Source organism: Hippocampus guttulatus, chromosome 4 (genome assembly GCF_054856545.1).
Source record: "Hippocampus guttulatus isolate MCC_2025c chromosome 4, RoL_Hgut_1.0, whole genome shotgun sequence".
Lineage (NCBI taxonomy): Eukaryota > Metazoa > Chordata > Actinopteri > Syngnathiformes > Syngnathidae > Hippocampus > Hippocampus guttulatus.
Genome location: NC_141264.1, coordinates 12,425,421 through 12,446,260, shown reverse-complemented (window position 1 = coordinate 12,446,260; position 20,840 = coordinate 12,425,421). Strand labels below are relative to the sequence as shown.

At 40.9% G+C, this 20,840-nt stretch overlaps 3 protein-coding genes across 3 annotated transcripts; 1 reads left to right on the top strand and 2 right to left on the bottom strand.

The window, feature by feature from the left end:
• Position 1: 1 nt before the first annotated feature.
• On the bottom strand, positions 2–7,502 carry wee2 (WEE2 oocyte meiosis inhibiting kinase). Its single transcript, XM_086110207.1, has 13 exons — positions 7,456–7,502; positions 7,116–7,175; positions 6,142–6,472; positions 5,839–6,056; positions 4,300–4,357; positions 3,831–4,000; positions 3,207–3,328; positions 2,974–3,120; positions 2,737–2,844; positions 2,343–2,428; positions 2,088–2,258; positions 1,759–1,907; positions 2–317 (listed from the first exon to the last, which is right to left on the bottom strand). The coding sequence occupies exons 3-13, from the start codon at positions 6,427–6,429 to the stop codon at positions 155–157; spliced, it is 1,680 nt and encodes a 559-aa protein (XP_085966333.1). The 5' UTR covers positions 6,430–6,472; positions 7,116–7,175; positions 7,456–7,502; the 3' UTR covers positions 2–154.
• A 37-nt stretch (positions 7,503–7,539) lies between these two features.
• On the top strand, positions 7,540–15,654 carry dennd11 (DENN domain containing 11). Its single transcript, XM_086109441.1, has 9 exons — positions 7,540–8,105; positions 9,116–9,215; positions 9,313–9,471; positions 10,054–10,207; positions 10,293–10,431; positions 10,632–10,763; positions 10,867–11,017; positions 12,554–12,622; positions 13,236–15,654. Exons 1-9 carry the CDS (start codon positions 7,733–7,735, stop codon positions 13,429–13,431), a joined length of 1,473 nt encoding a protein of 490 aa, XP_085965567.1. The 5' UTR covers positions 7,540–7,732; the 3' UTR covers positions 13,432–15,654.
• Positions 15,655–16,231: 577 nt separating this feature from the next.
• On the bottom strand, positions 16,232–20,650 carry agk (acylglycerol kinase). The gene is made up of 14 exons (XM_086109442.1): positions 20,418–20,650; positions 20,311–20,350; positions 20,012–20,091; positions 19,856–19,931; positions 19,612–19,737; positions 19,346–19,440; positions 18,195–18,264; positions 18,008–18,087; positions 17,442–17,499; positions 17,214–17,361; positions 17,046–17,140; positions 16,897–16,967; positions 16,724–16,808; positions 16,232–16,614 (listed from the first exon to the last, which is right to left on the bottom strand). Exons 1-14 carry the CDS (start codon positions 20,525–20,527, stop codon positions 16,480–16,482), a joined length of 1,269 nt encoding a protein of 422 aa, XP_085965568.1. The 5' UTR covers positions 20,528–20,650; the 3' UTR covers positions 16,232–16,479.
• Positions 20,651–20,840: the final 190 nt, after the last annotated feature.

Genomic DNA, 20,840 nt, shown 5'->3' with positions numbered 1-20,840 from the left:
ATGGATAAAACCCTTAAAATGTTTATTCACAGTTTAAAAAAAAATAGCGAGGAACTCTGGTGTAGTGCTTGCCACTGACTGCAATCATTTACAGAACCAGCAAAACAGTTGTATGCACACAACGGGACGAGCTTGTGGATCGGGCTTCCTCCCATCACACTTCACACCCTGGACAACCAAAGCTCATGGACCGTGCAGTCTTTCTACCCACAACCCTCCTCCCAGACCTTGGCAGTGACCCCGTCTTTCCAGGAAATTTCAAGCCAGGCAGTGGGCTCTTCGGGGACAGAGCAGCCTGGCGTGCCTCTTGGAGCTCCCTGTGCAAAAACAACATTAAAACTGTTCTTTAATACATTTCACAGTGGTGGCACAAAAGGGTCAGCAAGGCCTTCTCTGTTGGACCATACACCATCAGAAGCACTGACCTATGTACATGTACAAGCCAAATTTTTAAAATTGTTCCATGAAATTGGATTAAATATTTTCCATTCCTTCCATTTCATAGCATTTCTCTTGGCTGCACTGAAGGGTGTGCAGAGACCTTTGGAGTGAAGGTGCTCAAAGAGGATCGATTAAAAAAAAAAAGTACCCGGTATCTGCTAATTTGTGGCCATTCAATTCAAATGTATACAGTTGCTCCCTACTGAAAAGTTGAGTAAGCAAGAGTTCCTTTAATGGAAATGGTAAACTCGTGGTCAAGGCTGGCCAGCACTAAAGAAAATGGATGACAATATCCATGTCAGATTGAATTGCAGTTTTCAGCAAAGGTGCACACCATTTGGGTGCATCTGGGGAAGCCCAGATTTCAGTTGAGAATTCAACCCGCAAATTAGTATTTTGTGATTAAAATTAAATTAGTATTTTTTTAAAGGGCCTGCTTGCTGGCCCTCAATAATGTCAGAATTCTCCCCATCATCTGATTGCTTGGTCAGAATAAGCCAAGTTTGACTTGCAAAACACAGCAATCTGCTTACATTAAGTCATAAAAGGTCAGTGTCTCTGATGAGTATGATGGATTTTATTCAGATGTTTTTGTCTTATTAGGTATCCATTAATTCTGAACGGTTCCAAAAATACAAGGAATAGTTGTATGCCTTATTGATGGTTTTAAGAGGTGATTAAGCCATGTAACGCAGCGATTGTAAGGGTTCCCACAGAGAACATATCATGCTGAGTCCAGAAACAGCAAGCTCAGCTCAGGTTCAGGCAAGCTGACGTCACAGCTAGCTATGTTTTGGGTCATTCCATTAAAGATTAACCTATCATGATTTTAATGTTTAAACGTGATGTCAAAGTAGTTTAAATAATGCGGACGCTTACAAGGCGTTCAGTGGTGACATCCGTGAAAGAATACCTACCTCCAGGTTGATAATAAAAAAGCAATCAAAATAATGTGAACTGCTTCACTACCGTATAACTTCTAGGCAAAAGTCATGCATGATAAAAGTGACACCTATTGGTCATATTAAATAGTGCACTTCAACAATCTGACCTCACATGATTACCGAGTTGATGATTTACCAAACCCTTGAACTCAGGCACCCAATGTACATAAAAATCTCACGCACAGCCCCAAACAAACGTTTCACGAAAAGTATGACTATTGAAATAAAGCTCAAACAGAGCCATAACAGATATGCTGTCACTTGAAATGTATATGGAAATAGACTTTAAAAAATAAAAATAAAATGTGGGCATTCATTTATAAGTCGAAAATTGGACCTGCAGTGTAAATGAAACTTAATGTTTCTTTCTTACTTTTCAAGCATGGCTGTCCTGAACTTTTCTACGTTTAGCTCTCGGCGTAGCTGAGCCGCCAGTCTTCCAGTCCTCTCCTGCCTTAAGACACTGTGCTTGCAAAGCTCTCTGGCTGAGGGCCGTTTGGTGGGGTCTGGATCCAACAACAACTAAAAGAAAGATGCAAACAAAACGGTCTCGTCTTGTCTGAGCAATCCAGCTATTTTCAGAATCAGAATCATCTTTATTGGCCAAGTATGTAGAACACGCAAGGAATTTGTCTCTGGTAGTACAGGCTACCCTGCACTTTCCATGACAATCCCAAGCAAGCTTGACAGAGCAAGGGATACCTGAAGCAGCCCTCTGAAGGGAGCAGAGAGCTCCCTTGGAAGCATGGGAAGGTTGCCCTCTCTGAGCCGATGCCACTCATCGCCATTTTGGGGCATTGGTGGAGCCCCCGCTGCCAGCAGCATGGTAAGGCCCAAAGCAAAGATGTCTGCCATGGGAAGATGGGTGTAGTCCTGGTACATGAATGAGAGCTCGCCATGAAAAACACAAACACTCTACAACACGACTTCACTTCGTTTTTGTGGCCTACATTTTACCTCATGAAGAACCTCCTTGGCTAAAAAGCGGCTGTCCCCTTCCTCAACTTGAGGATTATTGGTTGATGTCACATGCCCCAGATCTCCTGTAGGGGGAAACAAGGATTTCAAACATATTTAAGACACACTTAGCCTAACAGTTTCAGAAATGTTACTTCTTGGTACATGTAGTTCTTGGAACTAATAAGTTCCAAAGAGACTCCATCCCCAAAGGTTGCTGGACCTCTTCAAAGTAAAACTGCCCTACCTAAGTGTTCTTCTAGCCCTGATAAATTATAGTGGAACTTAATTTAGACATAGTTCCTGTGGTACAAACACTCATTGGACCTACAACAATTCTTAATTCCTGTGGTGGAAACACACCATTTAGTCATTTATCCATCATCATTCATACCAATTTTGTACACAACCCCTGCTGGGTGACTTCCTTCGTCCTCCTCTTCCTCACTCTCCCCCACACCTGCCGTGCTCGAGACGGTACGTTGACAGATAAATATATTACCTGAAGATACAAAAGGAAATTTACAGTAAAACTGTTCAGTACAAGTGCATTCGTTGGGATGAGTACCAAAGTCAATTTTGTGAGTTGAAATTTATGCCTAGTGAAAGACAAAAGAAAAAGCAAACTTACTTGGTTTGATGTCCAGATGCACAAGTCCTAAACTGTGGATGTACTTCAGACCCATGGACATTTGCAAAAGCAAATCTTTCAACTCGGCTCTAGAAAATATCTCCCCCTGCATCTCCTTTGTCCTGATGACATCACTGAGACTTCCACCTAGCTCACGCACATGCGGTGAAGTTAGCAAAATCACAAATGCAGATAAATTTAAAATCAAGGGGGTAGGGGATTAAACAACTTACCATTACAGTATTCATTCTGAATAATCATGTGGTCTTCCTCGGCCCACGCAGAATAATAGCGGACCACATGGGGATGGTGGCCAAGAACTGCATGTGCATACACTTCTTTCAGAGCCAGCTGCCTAAAAGGATATTCACTTTTATGCATTTTACTGCTCATTCAATATGTACTGTCATCCCAACAAGTGTAACAAGAGTAGACCCTCGCCAAAGCTTAAACATCTGCGAACCATTTGAGTGAATGCTACAATGCACAGTATATTGTAGAGGTCAAGTCTAATCCAGATGCATAGAAATAAAACTGACACAATACTGTGAGAGTGCTCAATCTAATCTTTCGTGTTTCATTTAATCTGCTGCCAAATGTGCATCGGGATGTTGTGTTAAGGAGGTCTCACTGTGACATACAGTGCAACAGATATGATCGGAATGACAGTAATCACTGTCACTCCCCTAGTGGCACCACCCAATATTTAACATAAAGTAAGCGGAAAAAGGTGGTGTCTATTAACAATGAGAGGTAGTCGATTATTTGGGGCACAGTGCCAAGAGAAAAAGTCATCATTTAAGGAAATCAAATGTATCATGAAGTAAAAGCTTGGCAGTGTCGTACTGCCAACTCACTCGTTCGCAGAGCCTGCGAGGGGCCGTCGGGATCGTTTGATGGCATACAGGCAACCATCCAGCCTCTTCACACACTTGTAAACGGTTCCAAACTCGCCCACGCCAATACGCTCCAGCTCCAGGAACTCACTCTCGTAGCGCGACAACATGAGCGCTTGGACAGCTTGCCTCTGCACACACAGGCACGCACACAGAGGGCCAACGCATCTCTAAATACAGAACTTGTGTCACAATGCTGAATCTGCAGTTTGGTAATAACCAGGAGGGGACTTGTCATTTGTGCCACCATATATAGTCCTCCATCCTGTGTGCACGTTCTGACAGCTTTGGTTCCGTCAGAGATTGTCAAGGAATCCCGGAAGATGAATTGGCATTCTTATCAGTTTGAAAAAGCAAAAGAATGGAGGAGGCAGCCAAGGATGACGCAGCTTCTGATAGGGAGGTGCTAAAGTGATAAAAATAGTTGTACCTTTGGCGGAAGGAAGGCTTCGTCATCCTCTTCTGATGATGTCAGGCTATGTTTCATCCTGAAAGACAAATAGGAACAATTCTACGGTCGTTTATGATTATGCCAAAGCTAAAATGTAGGAACGTCTAAAGTCAAACGCTCCAAAGGTGGTAGAATTTCAAATTCTGTTTTATTTGTTTAGGGGGCGGGGCTCTAAAGTCGCACAAACCTGAGTTCACATCACTGCTACGTATACTATGCGATCTTTTTTTAGCCGCCATCAAAGAATCTTCTTTGCTCATGTTTTGCTTTTCCTTTGTTTTTTGACAACACACCTCATTGAAGGGTCAGTTTCAACAAGGGGTTTGAAGAGATGAATTGTCTCTTGAATAATAATATTAGCACTGCAACTAATTATTATTTTGATAATTGATTTATCTGTTGACTAATCGGATTTTAATTTTTCTGCCTTTATTCAAAAACATGGAATAATTCAAATGAACAATTATGATTCCGTTACTAGTTTGGTCCGTAACAAATAGGCAAAAGTGTTGATCATTGTTTTCCAAAGTACAAATAAATGTTTTGTTCTAAAGATACCGGTAATAGGCCTGTTCCGTGCAGGACTCCCTAAATTGGATAATGTTTACTGTTGAGAAGCTGAACTGCATTTGGACAATTAAAAAAAAAAAAAAAAAGGGGGGTCATTTAAACTATTCATTGATTGTCAAAAATTGATTAATTTGCTTGTCGATAAGTTGTCGATTCATCGATTAACTAAACTCTAAATAACCCTAAGCTCTAAATAAAGCCTACGCCAGCTGACTTACGGGCAAGATTCAGGCTTTAGCCTAGACTGCTTTCCAACCAATTGCAGCATGTGACAATGAGGACCGACATATTTAGTTGCATGAGGAACATTTACAATAAAAACTACTCACGCAACAAGCATTTGTAAATTTAAGCTGTTTATTGTTTTTACATCTTTATTGAATAGATAGTGGTTAACTTATGCTGACAATAGTATGATCATTATGAATGTTAAGATTCCTGGGATAGTTAGTAAAGGTTGATGGCAACAGATGAAAATGATGATTCCAAATTTTTTTTTTTTAATTCTAAATTTCAACACCTTGGACTGGTTTCCCACAACAGATTGTGTTCAACCAGAGAGGTTGCAAAACACAATTTTCGCTGAGGGAGTAAACTGGCACATGTCATGATATCATGTGACACAGAGGCAAAAAGTGAGTGATTAAGAAGGTTGCCTTTGACTGATGGTCCACAGATTTGATTCTCTCAACAGGTACAGTCAGGTCCATAAATATTGGAACAGCCACACCGTTCCTCTTTTTGGCTCTAAACACCACCAAAATAGATTTAAAATGAAACAAACGTCACTATGCCTTATCTCCAGACTTTCAACTTCTAATTGTTGCTATTTAAATCCCAAAACGTTGAACAGTGTAGAAATTGCAGTAGTTTGTATTTATGTCTCTCACTTTTTAAGGGACCCAAAGTAACGTGCTGAATTATTTTAACCGTCAGGTAGTGGATTACCTGTGCCCATAATCCGCATCAGTATCACTCCTGTGGCTGCTTTTCCACTGCTGCTGCTGCTGCTCACTGAACCTGCGCTCCGAATTGGGGGTGAAAGGGTTCACATTGACTGAAGGTGCCTGGATGAGGCTTGCAACAGCCGAGGTGAAACGCAGGGTCCTTGGCTGTCGATTTATTTTAGCAGTGGAAAAAGGCTGCGATGACTTGGACAACAGACTCTAAAGGAGGTGGGGTAACAGAAAAAGGTTGACTTTACAGGTTTATTTTGAGTACCAAAACTGGGACCAGAGTGACTCCCCCTACCTTTGGCGTGTTGGGGGAATCACAAAGCCTCAGCTTCTTCCAAGAGGCAAAAGGAATGGGGCTGGTGCAGCTCAAAGGTGAAGATAAGGTGTTGTTTCGACTGCGGTGGCGCTGCACCCTGGGTGTCCTGCACGCAGGGCTGCTGGGACTTGGCATCCTGGATGTGCAGTCATCAGAGTTGTTGTCGCTGTTGCAGCTGCTGCTGCTATGGCTGCCATCGTCACTGCCTTCCTTTCCACAGTTGGAGAAGTCCAGCCGCTGGGAGATCTCATCGAACAAATTCGCCATTTTGTGGCCTTCATTTACAACACAGCTGTGAAACACCTAAGACCTGGGGGCAGATCCAGTTGGCCACATTACATCATTTTATGTGGCCAACCTCAGCAAATCACAGCCGTGTCTACATTATGCTTCTTGCAAAAATCTGTGTCAAATTTGCAAAATGTCTTCCCTTCCAATAACGTTGAGATATTGTCATAATTTTTAAGAGTAACGTTTATGATAGTTTAAACTACAGTATTTTATTTGACTTTTGATTTAAAAACTCGTCATCCATCAATTTGTTATGAAGGACTATATGTAGTCATTATACGAGTTTTTTTTTTATTTATAGATACCTGTATATGGTTTCACAGCCTTCCAAGAGAAATCCCAAAACAAAAACTTTCACAAGAAGACACTTCATTCACTTGTTCTCTGTCAACAAACTACACAAATTATGAGAATAGTTACTTGGATCGGCATATGTTGCAAATAACCTTCCTACAAACACAACTCGCATCTCAGCATTTGCACATTATTGTTATTGGTACGCTGTGGGCTAGTTGATAGCGGAAATGGTCTAATTAGGCCGAAGGGCAAACTTTCCCTGCGAATCCGAGAGTTAAGAAGCTGCTTCCTCTTGGGTGCATAGAACATCGTGTTACAGTAAAACGTTGTTGTACATTTATCGTGTATACACACAAGGAACCCACCTTCCTCACCACCGCTGCCACCACGCTTGAACCGTTCCCGCTTCATATGTAAATAACTTCCTGTTTAAATAAACGATGTCACCGGGTTAATGTTTAATTAGCCACGTCACTCGTACACTAAAACTCGTGTTCGCAAATCTTATAACATTTACTTTTTTGTTTGTTTACTACAAATTATGTAGGCTACTTAACTTAAGTGTTGAACATACTTGAATGATGCGCTACATTTTAAAACCCAATAATTATATATTTAATGTCAAAAGTGAAACAGCGTTGAATAGGAGCGATGAAGCCGATATTCTCAAAAAGAATGCGAGCAGATTTCGGATAAAATACAAACCAAATTAGGTCACGATATGTCCAAACGGAGCTAGTAATATGGTCACGTGGGCGGAAGTAGTTGCGTCATCAAAACAGAGCGAGAGAGAAAGTGAGGAGGAGGATCTTACGCCCCATCACCGATGTGAAAAGATCACAAATGACGAAAAACAACACTGCAAACCGGAGGAAACCATGACGCAGTTTTAGCCTTGTCGATTCTCGTGGACGTCGAATTCGTAAATATTCCCCCCCCCCCCCCCCCCCCCGGCCTGCCAGCCCTGGACGGCAGCGGCACCATGGTGGAGAAGTCAGACAGAGCCCCGCTACTAGACTGGGAGGAGATCCCACCGTCGTCCGACCCAAACCAGGTGGCTCAGTCACCACCTGTGGTGCCCAAGGAAACGGATGCGACGTCGGGCAAAAAAACTTCGGCACCTTTCTGCCTCAAGGTGACAGACATTGGCAGGAAGAACGACAATTCCATCGTCACCTGCCGCCCGACAGCTGTTGTTGACGACCAAGAGAGAAGCCCGATGGGCTGGGAAAAGCTTCCCGGCTACACTCGGGCTCAGCCGATACCTCCCATCCCGGATCTGACAGTGAAGGATCAGTGGGAAGAGAAAGACCACATCGTGGCTGTGTTTGTAGTCACCTTTAATACACGGTCAGGTGAGCAAGATGTAGCATTCTAATTCTCAAATACAGTGGCTGTCGATCTTTCAACACCACCCCATCACCACCTTCAAAAAGACTTAGCTCTCCAAGTACCACTATAATGACACACATTACAGTAACATAGTAGGTCCAAGTGTTCATCAGGTTTTGATCCCTAAAAACTTGCATTTATTGTTTTAAGTCACTGGAAGGGACAGTCTAAAAGAATGTGAAAAAAAAAACTACGACCAATCATTATCAAAATTCACATGCACCCCACATGCACATTAGGGGATTGAATTTACACTCAATGTTTAAGTGCATATTATGGAAAAATAACGCACACCGTAATTATTTTGCATCTTCCAAGGGTGAGTTGGAGTTTGTTTTAAAAAAAATGCCAATATTTTCCTGTTAACTGAAAATATTTATCAGTTATCTGCCTTCTTGCCTGCTAATAATCGATTTATCATCATCAGTTTAACTTCACTTACAATGATGGATTGATTTTAGCATGTTTAAAAAGTACAGGTGACGAACATTAAAGTGGCCTTTTTCATCTTTTGATTTGCATGCGTCCTTCGGAAGGAAAAGTTTGGACATCGTTAATTTAGGATGAAACGCACACATGGATGCATGCATCAAGTCTGGGTGAGGGAACATGGATGAGCAGTTTCAGTGGGACAATACGTCAATATGTTGATGTATTATGTTCTTTTTTTTCAAACTATATGGTAACAATACCCATTTGGCATCTTTCAGTAGTATAGCCATCCACTTAATAAGATGCGAGTCTCGGTGAAATAGCAAGCTTGTTCTGTTTTGTTTTGTTCGGAATCTGTTGTCACTTCCCATCGTCCAGCTTCACATGAAGTCAATTTCAGTCGCTGAGTCATTGCTTTCCCGCCAGGCTTGACCTCTTCCTACTACTAGAACTGATTGAATAAGAGGAAGTGTTCATGATGAAAGTATCGCACTGGCAGTGCACATGATGACATGTGTAACTGCGTGTATGTCCTTGACAGGAAACATGGTCGAGTGGTGCCAACCACATGACATCAATCTGGATGGAGTTGAATTCAAAGCCATGGCCAGTGGTTCCCATAGGATTACCAACGACTTTATGTATGTATTACCCCCTGCCCCCTCTCTTCCACTAAGCGTTATCATTGCACTCGTGTTTCCGTGCTCACTCATGAGCCATGTCTGACCCCCCCGGTAGATATTTCCGCAAAGGCTGTTACTTCGGGCTGGCCTGCTTCGCTAACATGCCTGTAGACAATGAGCTGGAGCGAGGAGCCAGGATGAAGTCTGTGGGAATTTTGTCTCCTTCCTACACGCTGCTGTACCGCTACATGCACTTCCTGGAAAACCAAGTCAGGTAAGACACCGTGTGTGTTCAATTCATTCACTTCTTAGACAATCATATCACCTTTGTCAAAATAAACTCGTGTCTTATTTCAAGATAAGTTCCAGTTAAGTTGCAATGTTCATGTGCTGTTTTTGCATGATGTCTCAGCATGAAATCTGGAACTCAGTTTGTGCTTTATCACACACACAAAACATTAAAAATCGAATCAAACATGTACCAGAACAAAACATGACTCAGTCACAGTTAAAGGGAAGTATCAATTGAGGCCAAAGTTCAAGAACGTGTAATGAAGGGCTACAACTTATTTTTTTTCTCAATAAATCAAATCAAATAAACAAACAAACAAAAATCATTTCCACCCCTGTATTGTATTGTATTGTATTGTATTCATGCACCCTGTAACCTGATAACATGATAAGATGTCCACTGTAGTAACCGCTGTCCCTGAAGGGGTTAAAATGAGTTTAATTTTGATAGGTAAATTCAGAGCACTACATACGGTATGATAAAACTGGCTTTGTTTCTGTGGATTCATATCAAGCTGAATAGATACAGTTGGTTTTATCGTTTTATGTGCTATCACTTGATTAGACTCCAGTTAAAGAATCCAGGCCACTATTCTCCATTGGAGGCCTTCTATGAGGATAAGAAGGCCATCCTTCCACCGACAGGAAATGGCCTGGTCACTGTTTGCCCTACCTGGAGTGTGACCACCATCAACCGCTGTATGCATCCGGAAATGAAGGTATGATTGACTGCATCAAATAGTCTCACTCTCTCTGCTGTGTTGATTGTCAGCATCATCCCGATACCTTTTTGGCTTTCGGCAGATCACTCACCCAGCCGGCTGCATGTCTCAGTTTGTCCAGTTTTTTGGGGAGCAGATAATGGTGGTGTGGAAGTTTGCACTGCTTCGGAAGCGCCTCCTCATCTTCTCCCCACCACCAGTAGGCGTTGTCTGCTATAGAGGTGAGAACCTGAAACATGGAGTTATGTCTTGCTTTGGCATTGGTCAACCGGTGTCACATTGCTTATGAGCACCTGATCGGATAAGGCATGATAAATGGTGACATCCAAATTGGGGAATCCCAAATCCCAATTGTTGCAAATATCCACGTTTTGCAAAGAAATTGTGATACAATTGTTGTTATCGTATCTTCCTGTCTCAGTTTACTGCTGTTGCACCCTGGCAAATGTCTCTTTGCCTGGAATTGGAATGTCTGTGCCTGAATTACGCCCTTTCTTCTACATCAACGTAGCTGACATCCCTGCACTGGAAACAGAGATGTCATATGTGGCCTGTGAGTGCACCTCGATGGATAATAAGTGCACTGAAGCATGCATGGAATCTAAGGAAATGAAATGCGAAATAAGTCTTCAAACATGTCTGTGTGTGTGTTTTAGGCACCACAGAGAAGATTTTTGAAGAGAAGAAAGAGCTGCATGATCTGTACATCGACAACCAAAATGTGAAAACACACAGGAGCCATTTGCTGCCTCTGCTGCGACTGAATGCTGCAGATAAGGAGAGGTACAGGAAACTGAGCGAACAGAGGTATGCAACACTGTGTAATATAATGCTGAAACACCACCGCATGGAAAGTGATACGGATCGTGTCAATTTTGACTCATATATGCATTACTTGATACATTGAAATGATTAAAAATGCATTGACCATTGCCTCATCCATATTATAGAATTTAATCTTTTCAAGTCCAAATCCTGACATCATGAAACTGACTTTTTATTGGATTTGTATTGTCTTTTTATAAGGTATGGGACATATTGACAGGATTTTGATATGTTTTCCACGCTGCCAGTTGGGCATGCATTATTTGGATACTTCTTACTAGTAATTACAGTTGAAATTAGAAAATTAAAAAAACAAAATAAATAATTGAAAAAGCATAAAAACATAAATGCTGTTTGTTATTACCATGGATTTGGGATGGGGGGGAAATTAAATGGCTGAAGTTGAGTACATGTTTTTATTTGGTTATTTGGCGCTTCCATTTGAGTTTTTTTTACACTTGAAAATGTTAAAAATCATGCTGCATTTTTTGAGGAAGGCAGTTTGAGTTTCCTAACGTTCCTCATTAAAGTTGTGGACAGTGTTTCTCAACTGTTGTTACCCTGGTACCCACACCTACCTATTGAAAGTTACATGTATAGTAACTTACATTTTAAAGGGCATTTCAAAACATATTGCTAGCTATGAGATTCGCTAGCCGAAGTCCAAGCTGATAGAGTGGCTGGTGACTGGTGCGCAAGTGAGCAACATTTCTTCATACTTAGCCAATATTGTGTTTTATATGTTGGGATTTTGTACGCCTCTGTACTGTTCTGAAAACCAAACAAACAAAAAAGAATAAAATGCAAGTCATACCTAGCTGTAAGGTACCCACTTTTGAGTTCTGACCTATGAGTTAAGATTCACTGGTTTACAGTGAGTACACAGTTTATACAGTGGTTGATTTCTTTTCATCCTTCTATGAAAGTAATGAATGATACAATGTTTCATAATACGTTGATTAATAGCAACAATTAATACCTGTTTTATGGTGGCAATGTTCTGGAATGGACCATGTTCAAGATTAGTGGTTTCAGTTAAGTTATGAATTGGCACAGGGGGGTATCGTCTGTCCGTCACTCAGTTTCCATCAGTATTTCAGGCCAACTCACGTGGGCCCAATCCGTCCCTAAGACAGCGACAGCCAAGCGGCGTCGAGAAAATAATTTCCACGTCACACCCATATGCCACACATGCAACCAAATTCAAGTAAATAAAAACAATAGTCTCACACACACACTCAGCTTGGTAATCAGTGGGAAAAAAGACAATATGGGACACATCATTGCGGTATACCGCACTGTTTTATTTTTTATTTATTTGGCTGCGTGTCAGATGTGCGACATCCGCATGGGACGTGGTACCGGTAAGTACGCTCTCGGCGCCATTTGGCTGAATCAGCAGGCCTGAAATACTGACGAAAGTTGACTGCTGGACTAACACACTGACAAATGTCCACCTCTGTAAATTGGATCTATCCAGACTAAGTATCAGGTTTTAACAGCCAAATGATTTTCTAGGCAAATGTTGCTGTACTCTCAGGAGGTGGATGGAGACTGTACATCGAATGAGGAGGATCTTTTTATTGTGTGAGTACTTGATAAGTTTACTTCGAGAATATACAGTACACATAAAAAGTATAAAAACAACAGTACAAAATTCGAGACCAAGATGACCATTTTTTCCACCATTAATGTTATCTCGAATGTACAACTCAATCAGGGTAGGATAAAAAAAAACCCAACAACAACTTACTACAACTGAGATCATGTGGTTGCACAAGTGTGCGCCCCTCTCGCAATATCGGATGTGGCTGTGTTCAGACTTAACAAATCACATTCACTTATGTCAAATGGGAGTCAGCACACATCTGCCACGATTTAACGTGTCTTTGCTTAGCTGACTCCCATTTAACATGACTTGGATTGTGATTGGTTAATTCTAAACACAGTGACATCCCCATTTGTATGAGGATGTATACAAGAGCGTGCCCACATAATCACAGTTGTTTATTTTTACCTCTCCTCGTGAAATTATTTCTTTTCAATTGAGTTGTACAGGTTGGTCTCAGTTTTTTTTTCTTAGATCACAAAACAGGGGTGCGTAAACTTATTAATGTGCACCAGATCAGCCATAGTCCCAGGCAGCCACAATATCACCTTGACGGATTTTTATAACTTTGAACCTTTATTCCTCCTCTAGGTTCTTCATGGAGCTTAATAACCGCATCTTCCAGATCATTTTAGAGGTTGCAGGTAGTGCTGATCCAACCCTGACGGCAGAGCATGTGAGGGCCATGGGGCTGGATCCCCAGGGCGATCGCTGCTTCCTGGTGGAGCTACTGGAAGTGTACGGGGTTGACGTCACTCTTGTTATAGACAACCTCTGCTGCCACTAGCCTTGGAAATACTGGATAACAGTGGTTGTTGGTGATTTGAAGACCCGCACACACACACACACACACACACCGAGACACTACTTTCACCCTGAGCCTTCATCTGTTGCCTGCTTTTTTTCCCCCATTGTCACTGTTTTCTTTTACGTGCATTGTGTCATCTGGCTGTTTAAGGAGAATTGACTCACTCCTGGCTGATGGTGCTGTGCTCTTTCATCCATCTTATTACTGTACGGTAATCTTTTTGTTTGTGCTTTTTTTTCCAACACTGGATATGCGCTCGGTAACATTATGGCATGGAGGAGAGGGAGCCTCCCTGTGCACCGATCACTTAATACTGTGCACTGTTAGCGCTGGAATTCAATTGGACTGTCATTCTGCTGTGATCCTTGTACATCTGTGAAGCAATACAAGTCTGCATCTTTGTCCGTGATCAGCCTCCCACAGTATAGTATTTCGTAAAAACCTTTTGGCACCTTTAACATGAGTTACATCAATGAGTTAAGTTCTCAAATGAATGTGATTCTATGACACAACGTTATGAATGCTGCATCTTTTTGCTCCATTTGCCACAGACTATTTCTTGATGCACATGCTGATCTTGCATCTTACACACTCAGAAAAAAAAAAAAACGTCATTGTACCTTAGGGTGCAATGTTTTGTTACTTGTAATCAAAGCTTCTCTTGATACTTAATATTTACTGTTTGGGAAGGTACGTGTACATTTGTGGCCATGGATAAGATACAGGTAGCTCTGATTCCAAAAGTGTGTGAATGCTGAGAGACTAGCAATTCGCAGTAACTGTATTAGCAGAAGCATCCCACTGCAGTTTGGGGAAAAGCGCCGGACTGCATTTTGCTCTGGTTGCCAGTCGGTCAAAGGGGGAACAGGGCAGCTGCACCAAAACCAACTACTGCTATGTGAGCTGCTACAATACCAATAGTTGTAAGAGGTGAGCTTCAGGACAAAAAGAATGATGATGTGGTTAGTGAGAGAACTTACATCACTATGTTGTTATGATGTATTATCTAGCATTAAGACTCCTGAATGGTTTTTGGGGCATTTCCAGATCTTTCTCAGCATTCACACTCAATAGCTGAGAGAAAATGACATCTGGATGGACAGAAATAGACTTATTTCTGACACTTAAGGGGATGTGTGTGTCGTGGTATTGTTGGTAGGCAGCCTGTTAGGATGTTTCCTAAAACACTGCTAAGGCTGTTCTTCTGCTTTTCCATGTTCTCAGAGCTTTTTGAATGAAGAGTCTTTTAAGGAGTGCCAAGGGATTCCTCCTTGCTTCTCTATGACAAAGTTCTCTTTGTGTTGCAAAGTTAGGCAGCAGCTTCAAACCCTTATTGAAATTCACAAAATAAAAAAATAAATAATAAACCTCCCCCGCTTCTCTTTTCATCTCCGTCTCATTGAGTATATCCAAGTCTGGAGTGGGATCAAGTGTGTTTGAACACTGCTGGCACCCTGTGGAAGTAATCTATCACAGTGCCAGCCTTGATATGATATATTGATCATAATTTTGTTCCATGTTGGAACACTGAGGCTGGGGCCTAATATACAGTAGATTCACAGAGGTAGTTCTCAAATGTCTCGTATACCTCTGGCTAAACGAGAAGCATCCTATCCAGGCGGAGAGCGACTGATTTAGCAGGATGTCCAACAGCCTTAATTGTGATTTGACCCTCTGGTTGATTAAACATCAAGTGCAATTTGTATTGTACATATTAAAAACACAAACAAAAAAAATACATTGTTTATTTGTAAAGGGGGCCTTAAGGAAATATGTTTGATCAGTGGATCAATGTTATACTGTATGTGTTAGTCCAAAGATTACCTACATACAATATTCCTCAGCACATATGAATGATCTGTTGCCTTGGACCAGTCTATTTACTTTTCAGCAGCCAACATTATTTGCATTCCTGGTGTACCGGTATATTAAATGTGGGTGGACGTCCACTCAAATACACAACTGTGTAAGACTCATTGTGGAGATGTTCACCAATCCGTACCAGCATTAGCTACAATTACTCTTTGTACAAAGCGTCACTGAATGTCCAAGACAGCAAAATTATTGCACACAGTGTACATTTTCTACTTGACTGTAACGTATATCAACAAGTCATTGTAATGAAACATTTAATATCCACATAGTCAATAGCATGAGTAACTGTTTCACTGTATTTTGTATGACAATAAAATATTGACTGATTGTCTTTTGTGTTCACATTTTTTTTCCGATCCAACCTTTTGCATTGCCAAGAAATTTAATTTCGATGTTTAGAGTGGCAGCACAGAAAATACACTAGCAAATCTGAATTTATACTCATTGTTAGATACACATGCAGAATCCAATATATGAGCTAAATCTAAGAGTTTTCTTTTCTTGAGGAGCCACGCGTTTTTCATGGAAAACGGTTATTGGTGGGTTTTCTGGGGGCTTTTTTTCTCAAAAATGTTGGTGGTTTAAAAATAAAAATAAAAAAGGTAAGCGATTATATACAAATTTTTGCTATTCACACGCCCGCCCAAAGCCTATCCCCCACAAATACCGAGGGCCACTGTTTTTCTTTGAAAGGGTGGGAATAAATTGTGACTTGGATATTTTAGTGTTGTTTTAGAAGGTTGACTTGTAGCACAGTGGCACAGTCTTTTGGTATCGAGGCTTTGGTCATCACCACAATTACATTGTAAAACTGAGCTTTATAGGACAATTAATTGTTAAAACATGACTATGATTGATGACAATGTTATTTATGGAGAAGCACCATAAAGAAGACACACTTAACTGTCGACTAAAGGCCTTTTAATAAAGTTATTAAGACAATGTATATGGAATACAGGCTGAGATGAGAATGCGATGTAATTGAAAATGATCTTGTTTCCTACAATATTTTTAGAAGAAATTTAAAAGATACCAGTTCATGACTACTTAACGCTGTAAAGAGACATGATCTTTGTGTGTTTCAGAGGACAGCGTGAGGTGGTCTTGGATGGCAGTTTTTTGGAGGCTGTTTTTGTCTTCTCCAGTTTCTCTTCACTGCATAAGTGACAGAAGTTGCTGTCGGCGCTCTGGACTCATGAAAAAATGTAGTTTCCGTGGCAACAGTCTTATCTCCACAGGCATGGCCTCAAACTCCTCGTTGTCAATGTTGAAGAAGCCGCCGGTGCCCTACAGGGTGACAACAACAGAGGTAAACTGAGACATGCCCTGCTTGACTTCACACGTTGTCACATTATCTTAATCATTGTTGTCGTAGTTGAAGGTTTGTTGAAATGACCTCTGGCAGCTGCAGCCGGCAAGCACTGGCTTCCAGTTTTGTGGAGGTTTCACTGAAAATCGTTGGGTCGTTATGTTTTTGTTTTCTGTCAGGAAGACGGGGGGAAGAACATTTATTTTGTCATATTTTCACTTTTTTCTATTTCTGTGTTGAATGTAGACAAAGACACCAACCCAACGGTGATGAATTCGCTAACAGTGAAGTTGTCAGACTCGGCACAAATCATCATGGAGTCATTTATGTGCTGCAAGTTTGGAGAAAGAAAAACGTGAGAAAGTGTTATCAGTGCACTCCGTGTCTGATTTTAACATGTTATACTGACGCGCTCAACAGGGTTCTTGTTGTGTGTTTGAATATACAGCTCGAGTGAAGAGAGCTTCTGTTGCTCCCATTGCTCTGGTTCTTCTTTTGGAGGCTCTGCAGAAACATTAATCGAGAGTGAATGCTCTCTTGAAACACAGTAGTCAGCACATCCGCTAGTAAACAATACCTTCTGGGGGTGGATTCCAGTAGTTTCTAAGCCTGCGGACAATGCGATAGAGCAGGTTGGGTCTGGAAGTCTGATGAGGAGGCATGTCGGGGGGCCGAAGGGTGGGAGCCAAATAAGTCATTGTGACATCATGTAGTAAGGGCCACTCCTGTGTCATTTTAAAATAGTGACACACCATAAGCATTGCGTTACAGACACTTTAAGTTTTGTCCAGAATGACAAACCTACGCGAAAGGTGCGAAACCAATGAGCAGCATTTGTCTTCAGTGGTCCAAGGTACCAATATCTGCAAAACATTGGTAAGTTTATTTAATGCTATTCAGGAAAGGAGATGGAAAGGGTGCAAAATCAAAACATTACATTTGCATACATACATTGCTTTTATATTTTTATTTCAACTTAAACAAATAAAATGAAAATGAACGATAAAACATTCAATTACGAACCAGCCCTACCACCACCACCAAACAAACAAAACGGTATTGTTTAATTGAATGAAGATAATCAGACAACCTTCAACTGTTTATGTAAATATACTATTAGATTTGGGTTATTACAGTACATTTTATGCAATGTTCAGACCTCTTCTTATACCGCTTCTTTTAAATTCCAATGAATTTCCCTATCATCAAATCGATGTAATCTGTTTGAAATGTCGTGATATGACGATTGTCGTAGTCCAACCACTTTAACCTTATAAAAGATGGATTTGTGGTATCTGTATCAACCTCTACTAAAATATCCAGACATGAACAATGTTACATAAAGAAAATACACCTTAGGTGAAGTCTTACTTGCTAACAGTTGCAGAAACATCTCGAAAAGCACCCCAACGCAGTCCCATCAGAGCATAGACGGGCTTCTCTGTCTCCGTCTGAAAAACCACAGACCTGAATGTTTAAATTCATCTTAAAACGCAGACTAAAAATCATCTCTCATCAAAACAAATGAGTTACTAATGTATTTAACTGAGGCTCTCACGTTGATTTGAAGTACATCCAGAGGCACTGTTTCCCCTTTCAGTATGGACAGAGTTGCTGACGTAATTTCCCTGCACATTTATAGACAATTAAAACAGGACGAAAGAAAGGGGATACAACATTCAGAAAACTATCAGTACAATCACGGATTCCTGTAATAAACCACTGAACATGGATCAATGTACTTTTTTAAAGTCAAGTCAAGTCAAGTCAAGTCAACAGTATTTATAGAGCACTTTCAAACAGCCATCGCTGCATACAAAGTGCTGTACATGGAGCAATTTAACATGCACAATAAACAGTAAGACAAATCGGTAATAAAGGCGGTAGAAAGCACCAAACAGTAAAACCAAGAACAAATCTAAGTCATGCTGAGTCGAATGCCAAAGAATACAAGTGAGTTTTGAGGAGGGTTTTGAAGATGGGCAGCGAGGAGGCTTGCCGAATGTTTAGTGGGAGGTCATTCCAGAGAGAGGGACCAGCAACAGAAAAGGCTCGATCCCCTCTGAGCCTCAGTTTAGTTCTTGGTACTTCTAATAAAGTCTGGTCCACAGACCTGAGGCGCCGGGCAGGTGTGTAGGGGCGGATGAGCTCAGAGAGGTAAGGTGGCGCGAGATTATTCAGAGATTTGAAAACAAATAAGAGGATCTTGAAAATAACTCTAAAATGAATGGGGAGCCAGTGAAGGGATGCCAGAGTAGGAGTTATGTGCTCCCTCTTACGAGTACCAGTCAAGAGGCGAGCGGCGGCATTCTGGACCAGCTGAAGGCGCTTAATGGAGGACTGGCTGACTCCAAAGTAAAGGGCATTGCAGTAATCGAGCCGGGATGTGACAAAGGCATGAATTACCATCTCAAAGTGTTCATGTGAGAGGAGAGGAGAGGTTTTATTTTGGCCAGCTGTCTAGGGGACATAATACGCAACATTTACTTGTTAAGTGCTTGGATACAAATAGTTGGGTCTCTAGATAGGCTGGCCACTCATCAAATGTGAAATTAAACAATGTGTAAATTTGGAAGTACTGCCTCCATGAAGTGAAATGCTTTTATTGTCTTTACAGGTATTGTCTTATTTCCGCCACGCAAGTTGATTAGTGTGACACGGGATGAAATTGTGATGAATCAGACCTATCGCGAAAAGTTTAATACTCACTTGACTTTGTTGTCACTGAGGATGTAAAGAGTGGCACTCAAAGTATTTCGAGAGCCAAGTGGAATGAATCCAATTGGTGTGCCACTGAACGAATCCTGTTGACATAAACCGTTTATAGGTGAAGTACAAACACAAATGCAGTTGATAAAATGTCAAAAGTATTTCCCATCTTCACTATTTATAATAATAATAATAATACATTTGTGGGCGCCTTTCTAAGAACTCAAGGACACCTTACAACAAGCAGTTTATTTAGGTAAACCTACTTGATCTGACCTCCGCAGTAAACCTGTGACGACTTCCTGCAAAGTGCCATCCCCTCCGGCCACAATCAACATGTCTGTGTGTTCCATGAGGTCCATCATTTTTTTGGCTTGACCTTCATAATCCGTCTGGAGGGATATAACACAAACACACACACACACACATATATGGCATAATGTCATACTCGTGGTCTCGACATCCAGTCTGGCTTCCAATATAACAATTCCAATATAACAAATGTAATACCTTCACTACTGTAATCTCAATGCCAGCTAGGTGTAAAATAGGAGCAGCATTCTTTTCAAACAAACTGTTGGCTTTCCTGCAAGATTGAAAAAGAATTGTGCAAATTAAACATACATTAAGTAAGAATTCAAGGGTTTTTAGATATCGTTTCCTCACCCATTACAAGCTGCAGGGTTCAGGATCACGGTAGCCTTCTTTAAACGTTCATTTGGCGCTATTAATTGTCGCCCGAATTCCTAATAAGAAATTAAAAAATCGTTTTTGGTTATTATAATGGCTATAAAAAAAGCTGTCAATGATTTTAGTATTTTCAGAGGTTGAAGTGGGCATAAGAAGAGACGTGCGTGTGAACTTCGACGACAATTCATAGGAGTTTTCTGACATCAAGCTTCTTTTTTTTACACATACGTTCAGCATTTTACACTGCTCCGAAATGGGAATTTTATTGGACTTACCCTAGCTTCGAGGCAAGCTTCTCTGCGCAGAACATTATCACTAAAATGATAAAATTAGTCAAACCAAATATATAAATACAGTTTTATATTGTCTTTTTGACACTAACCAGTATCTCCCATAAAGCCAGTGGCTTCCGTAAGATAGGACACACACAGCAAATGTAGACTTCTTCCAATGATTACGCAATGTCCGGAAAACTTTCACAACGCGCGCCATTGTACAGTCGAATCTACGCTAAACCTGGCACAATAAAATAAAAAATACTGTGACATGTTACAGTCCTAGAATATGTCCACTTGCAGCGGTCACACCTTCAAGTTCCGGCAACCATCAGAAACGTGCTGCTGTTACATCAAAATAGTACGGGTCGTACACAAAGACGAAACAAACTTTAGTTCCACTTGTTGTATTATTAATGTCTCAATTTAAGAAGATTTAAACTGGGATTATTTTGTTATTTATGATAGTTTTAAAATATAATTATATTATATTTGGAAATTATGACGTGGCCGTTAAAATAATAATACGT

Coding starts and splice junctions, on each gene's coding strand:
- agk (XM_086109442.1), bottom strand. CDS start 20,527: ATGGCGCGCGTTGTGAAAGTTTTCCGGACATTGCGTAATCATTGGAAG. Junction 18,265..19,345: donor CTCAGTGACAACAAAGTCAA/GTGAGTATTAAA, acceptor ATAAATGTGCAG/GGAAATTACGTCAGCAACTC. Junction 17,362..17,441: donor ATTGGTTTCGCACCTTTCGC/GTAGGTTTGTCA, acceptor AAAATGACACAG/GAGTGGCCCTTACTACATGA.
- dennd11 (XM_086109441.1), top strand. CDS start 7,733: ATGGTGGAGAAGTCAGACAGAGCCCCGCTACTAGACTGGGAGGAGATC. Junction 10,208..10,292: donor GTATGCATCCGGAAATGAAG/GTATGATTGACT, acceptor GGCTTTCGGCAG/ATCACTCACCCAGCCGGCTG. Junction 10,764..10,866: donor AGAGATGTCATATGTGGCCT/GTGAGTGCACCT, acceptor TGTGTGTTTTAG/GCACCACAGAGAAGATTTTT.
- wee2 (XM_086110207.1), bottom strand. CDS start 6,429: ATGGCGAATTTGTTCGATGAGATCTCCCAGCGGCTGGACTTCTCCAAC. Junction 4,358..5,838: donor GATGCGGATTATGGGCACAG/GTAATCCACTAC, acceptor TTTGTCTTTCAG/GATGAAACATAGCCTGACAT. Junction 1,908..2,087: donor CCTTCAGAGGGCTGCTTCAG/GTATCCCTTGCT, acceptor TCTTTCTTTTAG/TTGTTGTTGGATCCAGACCC.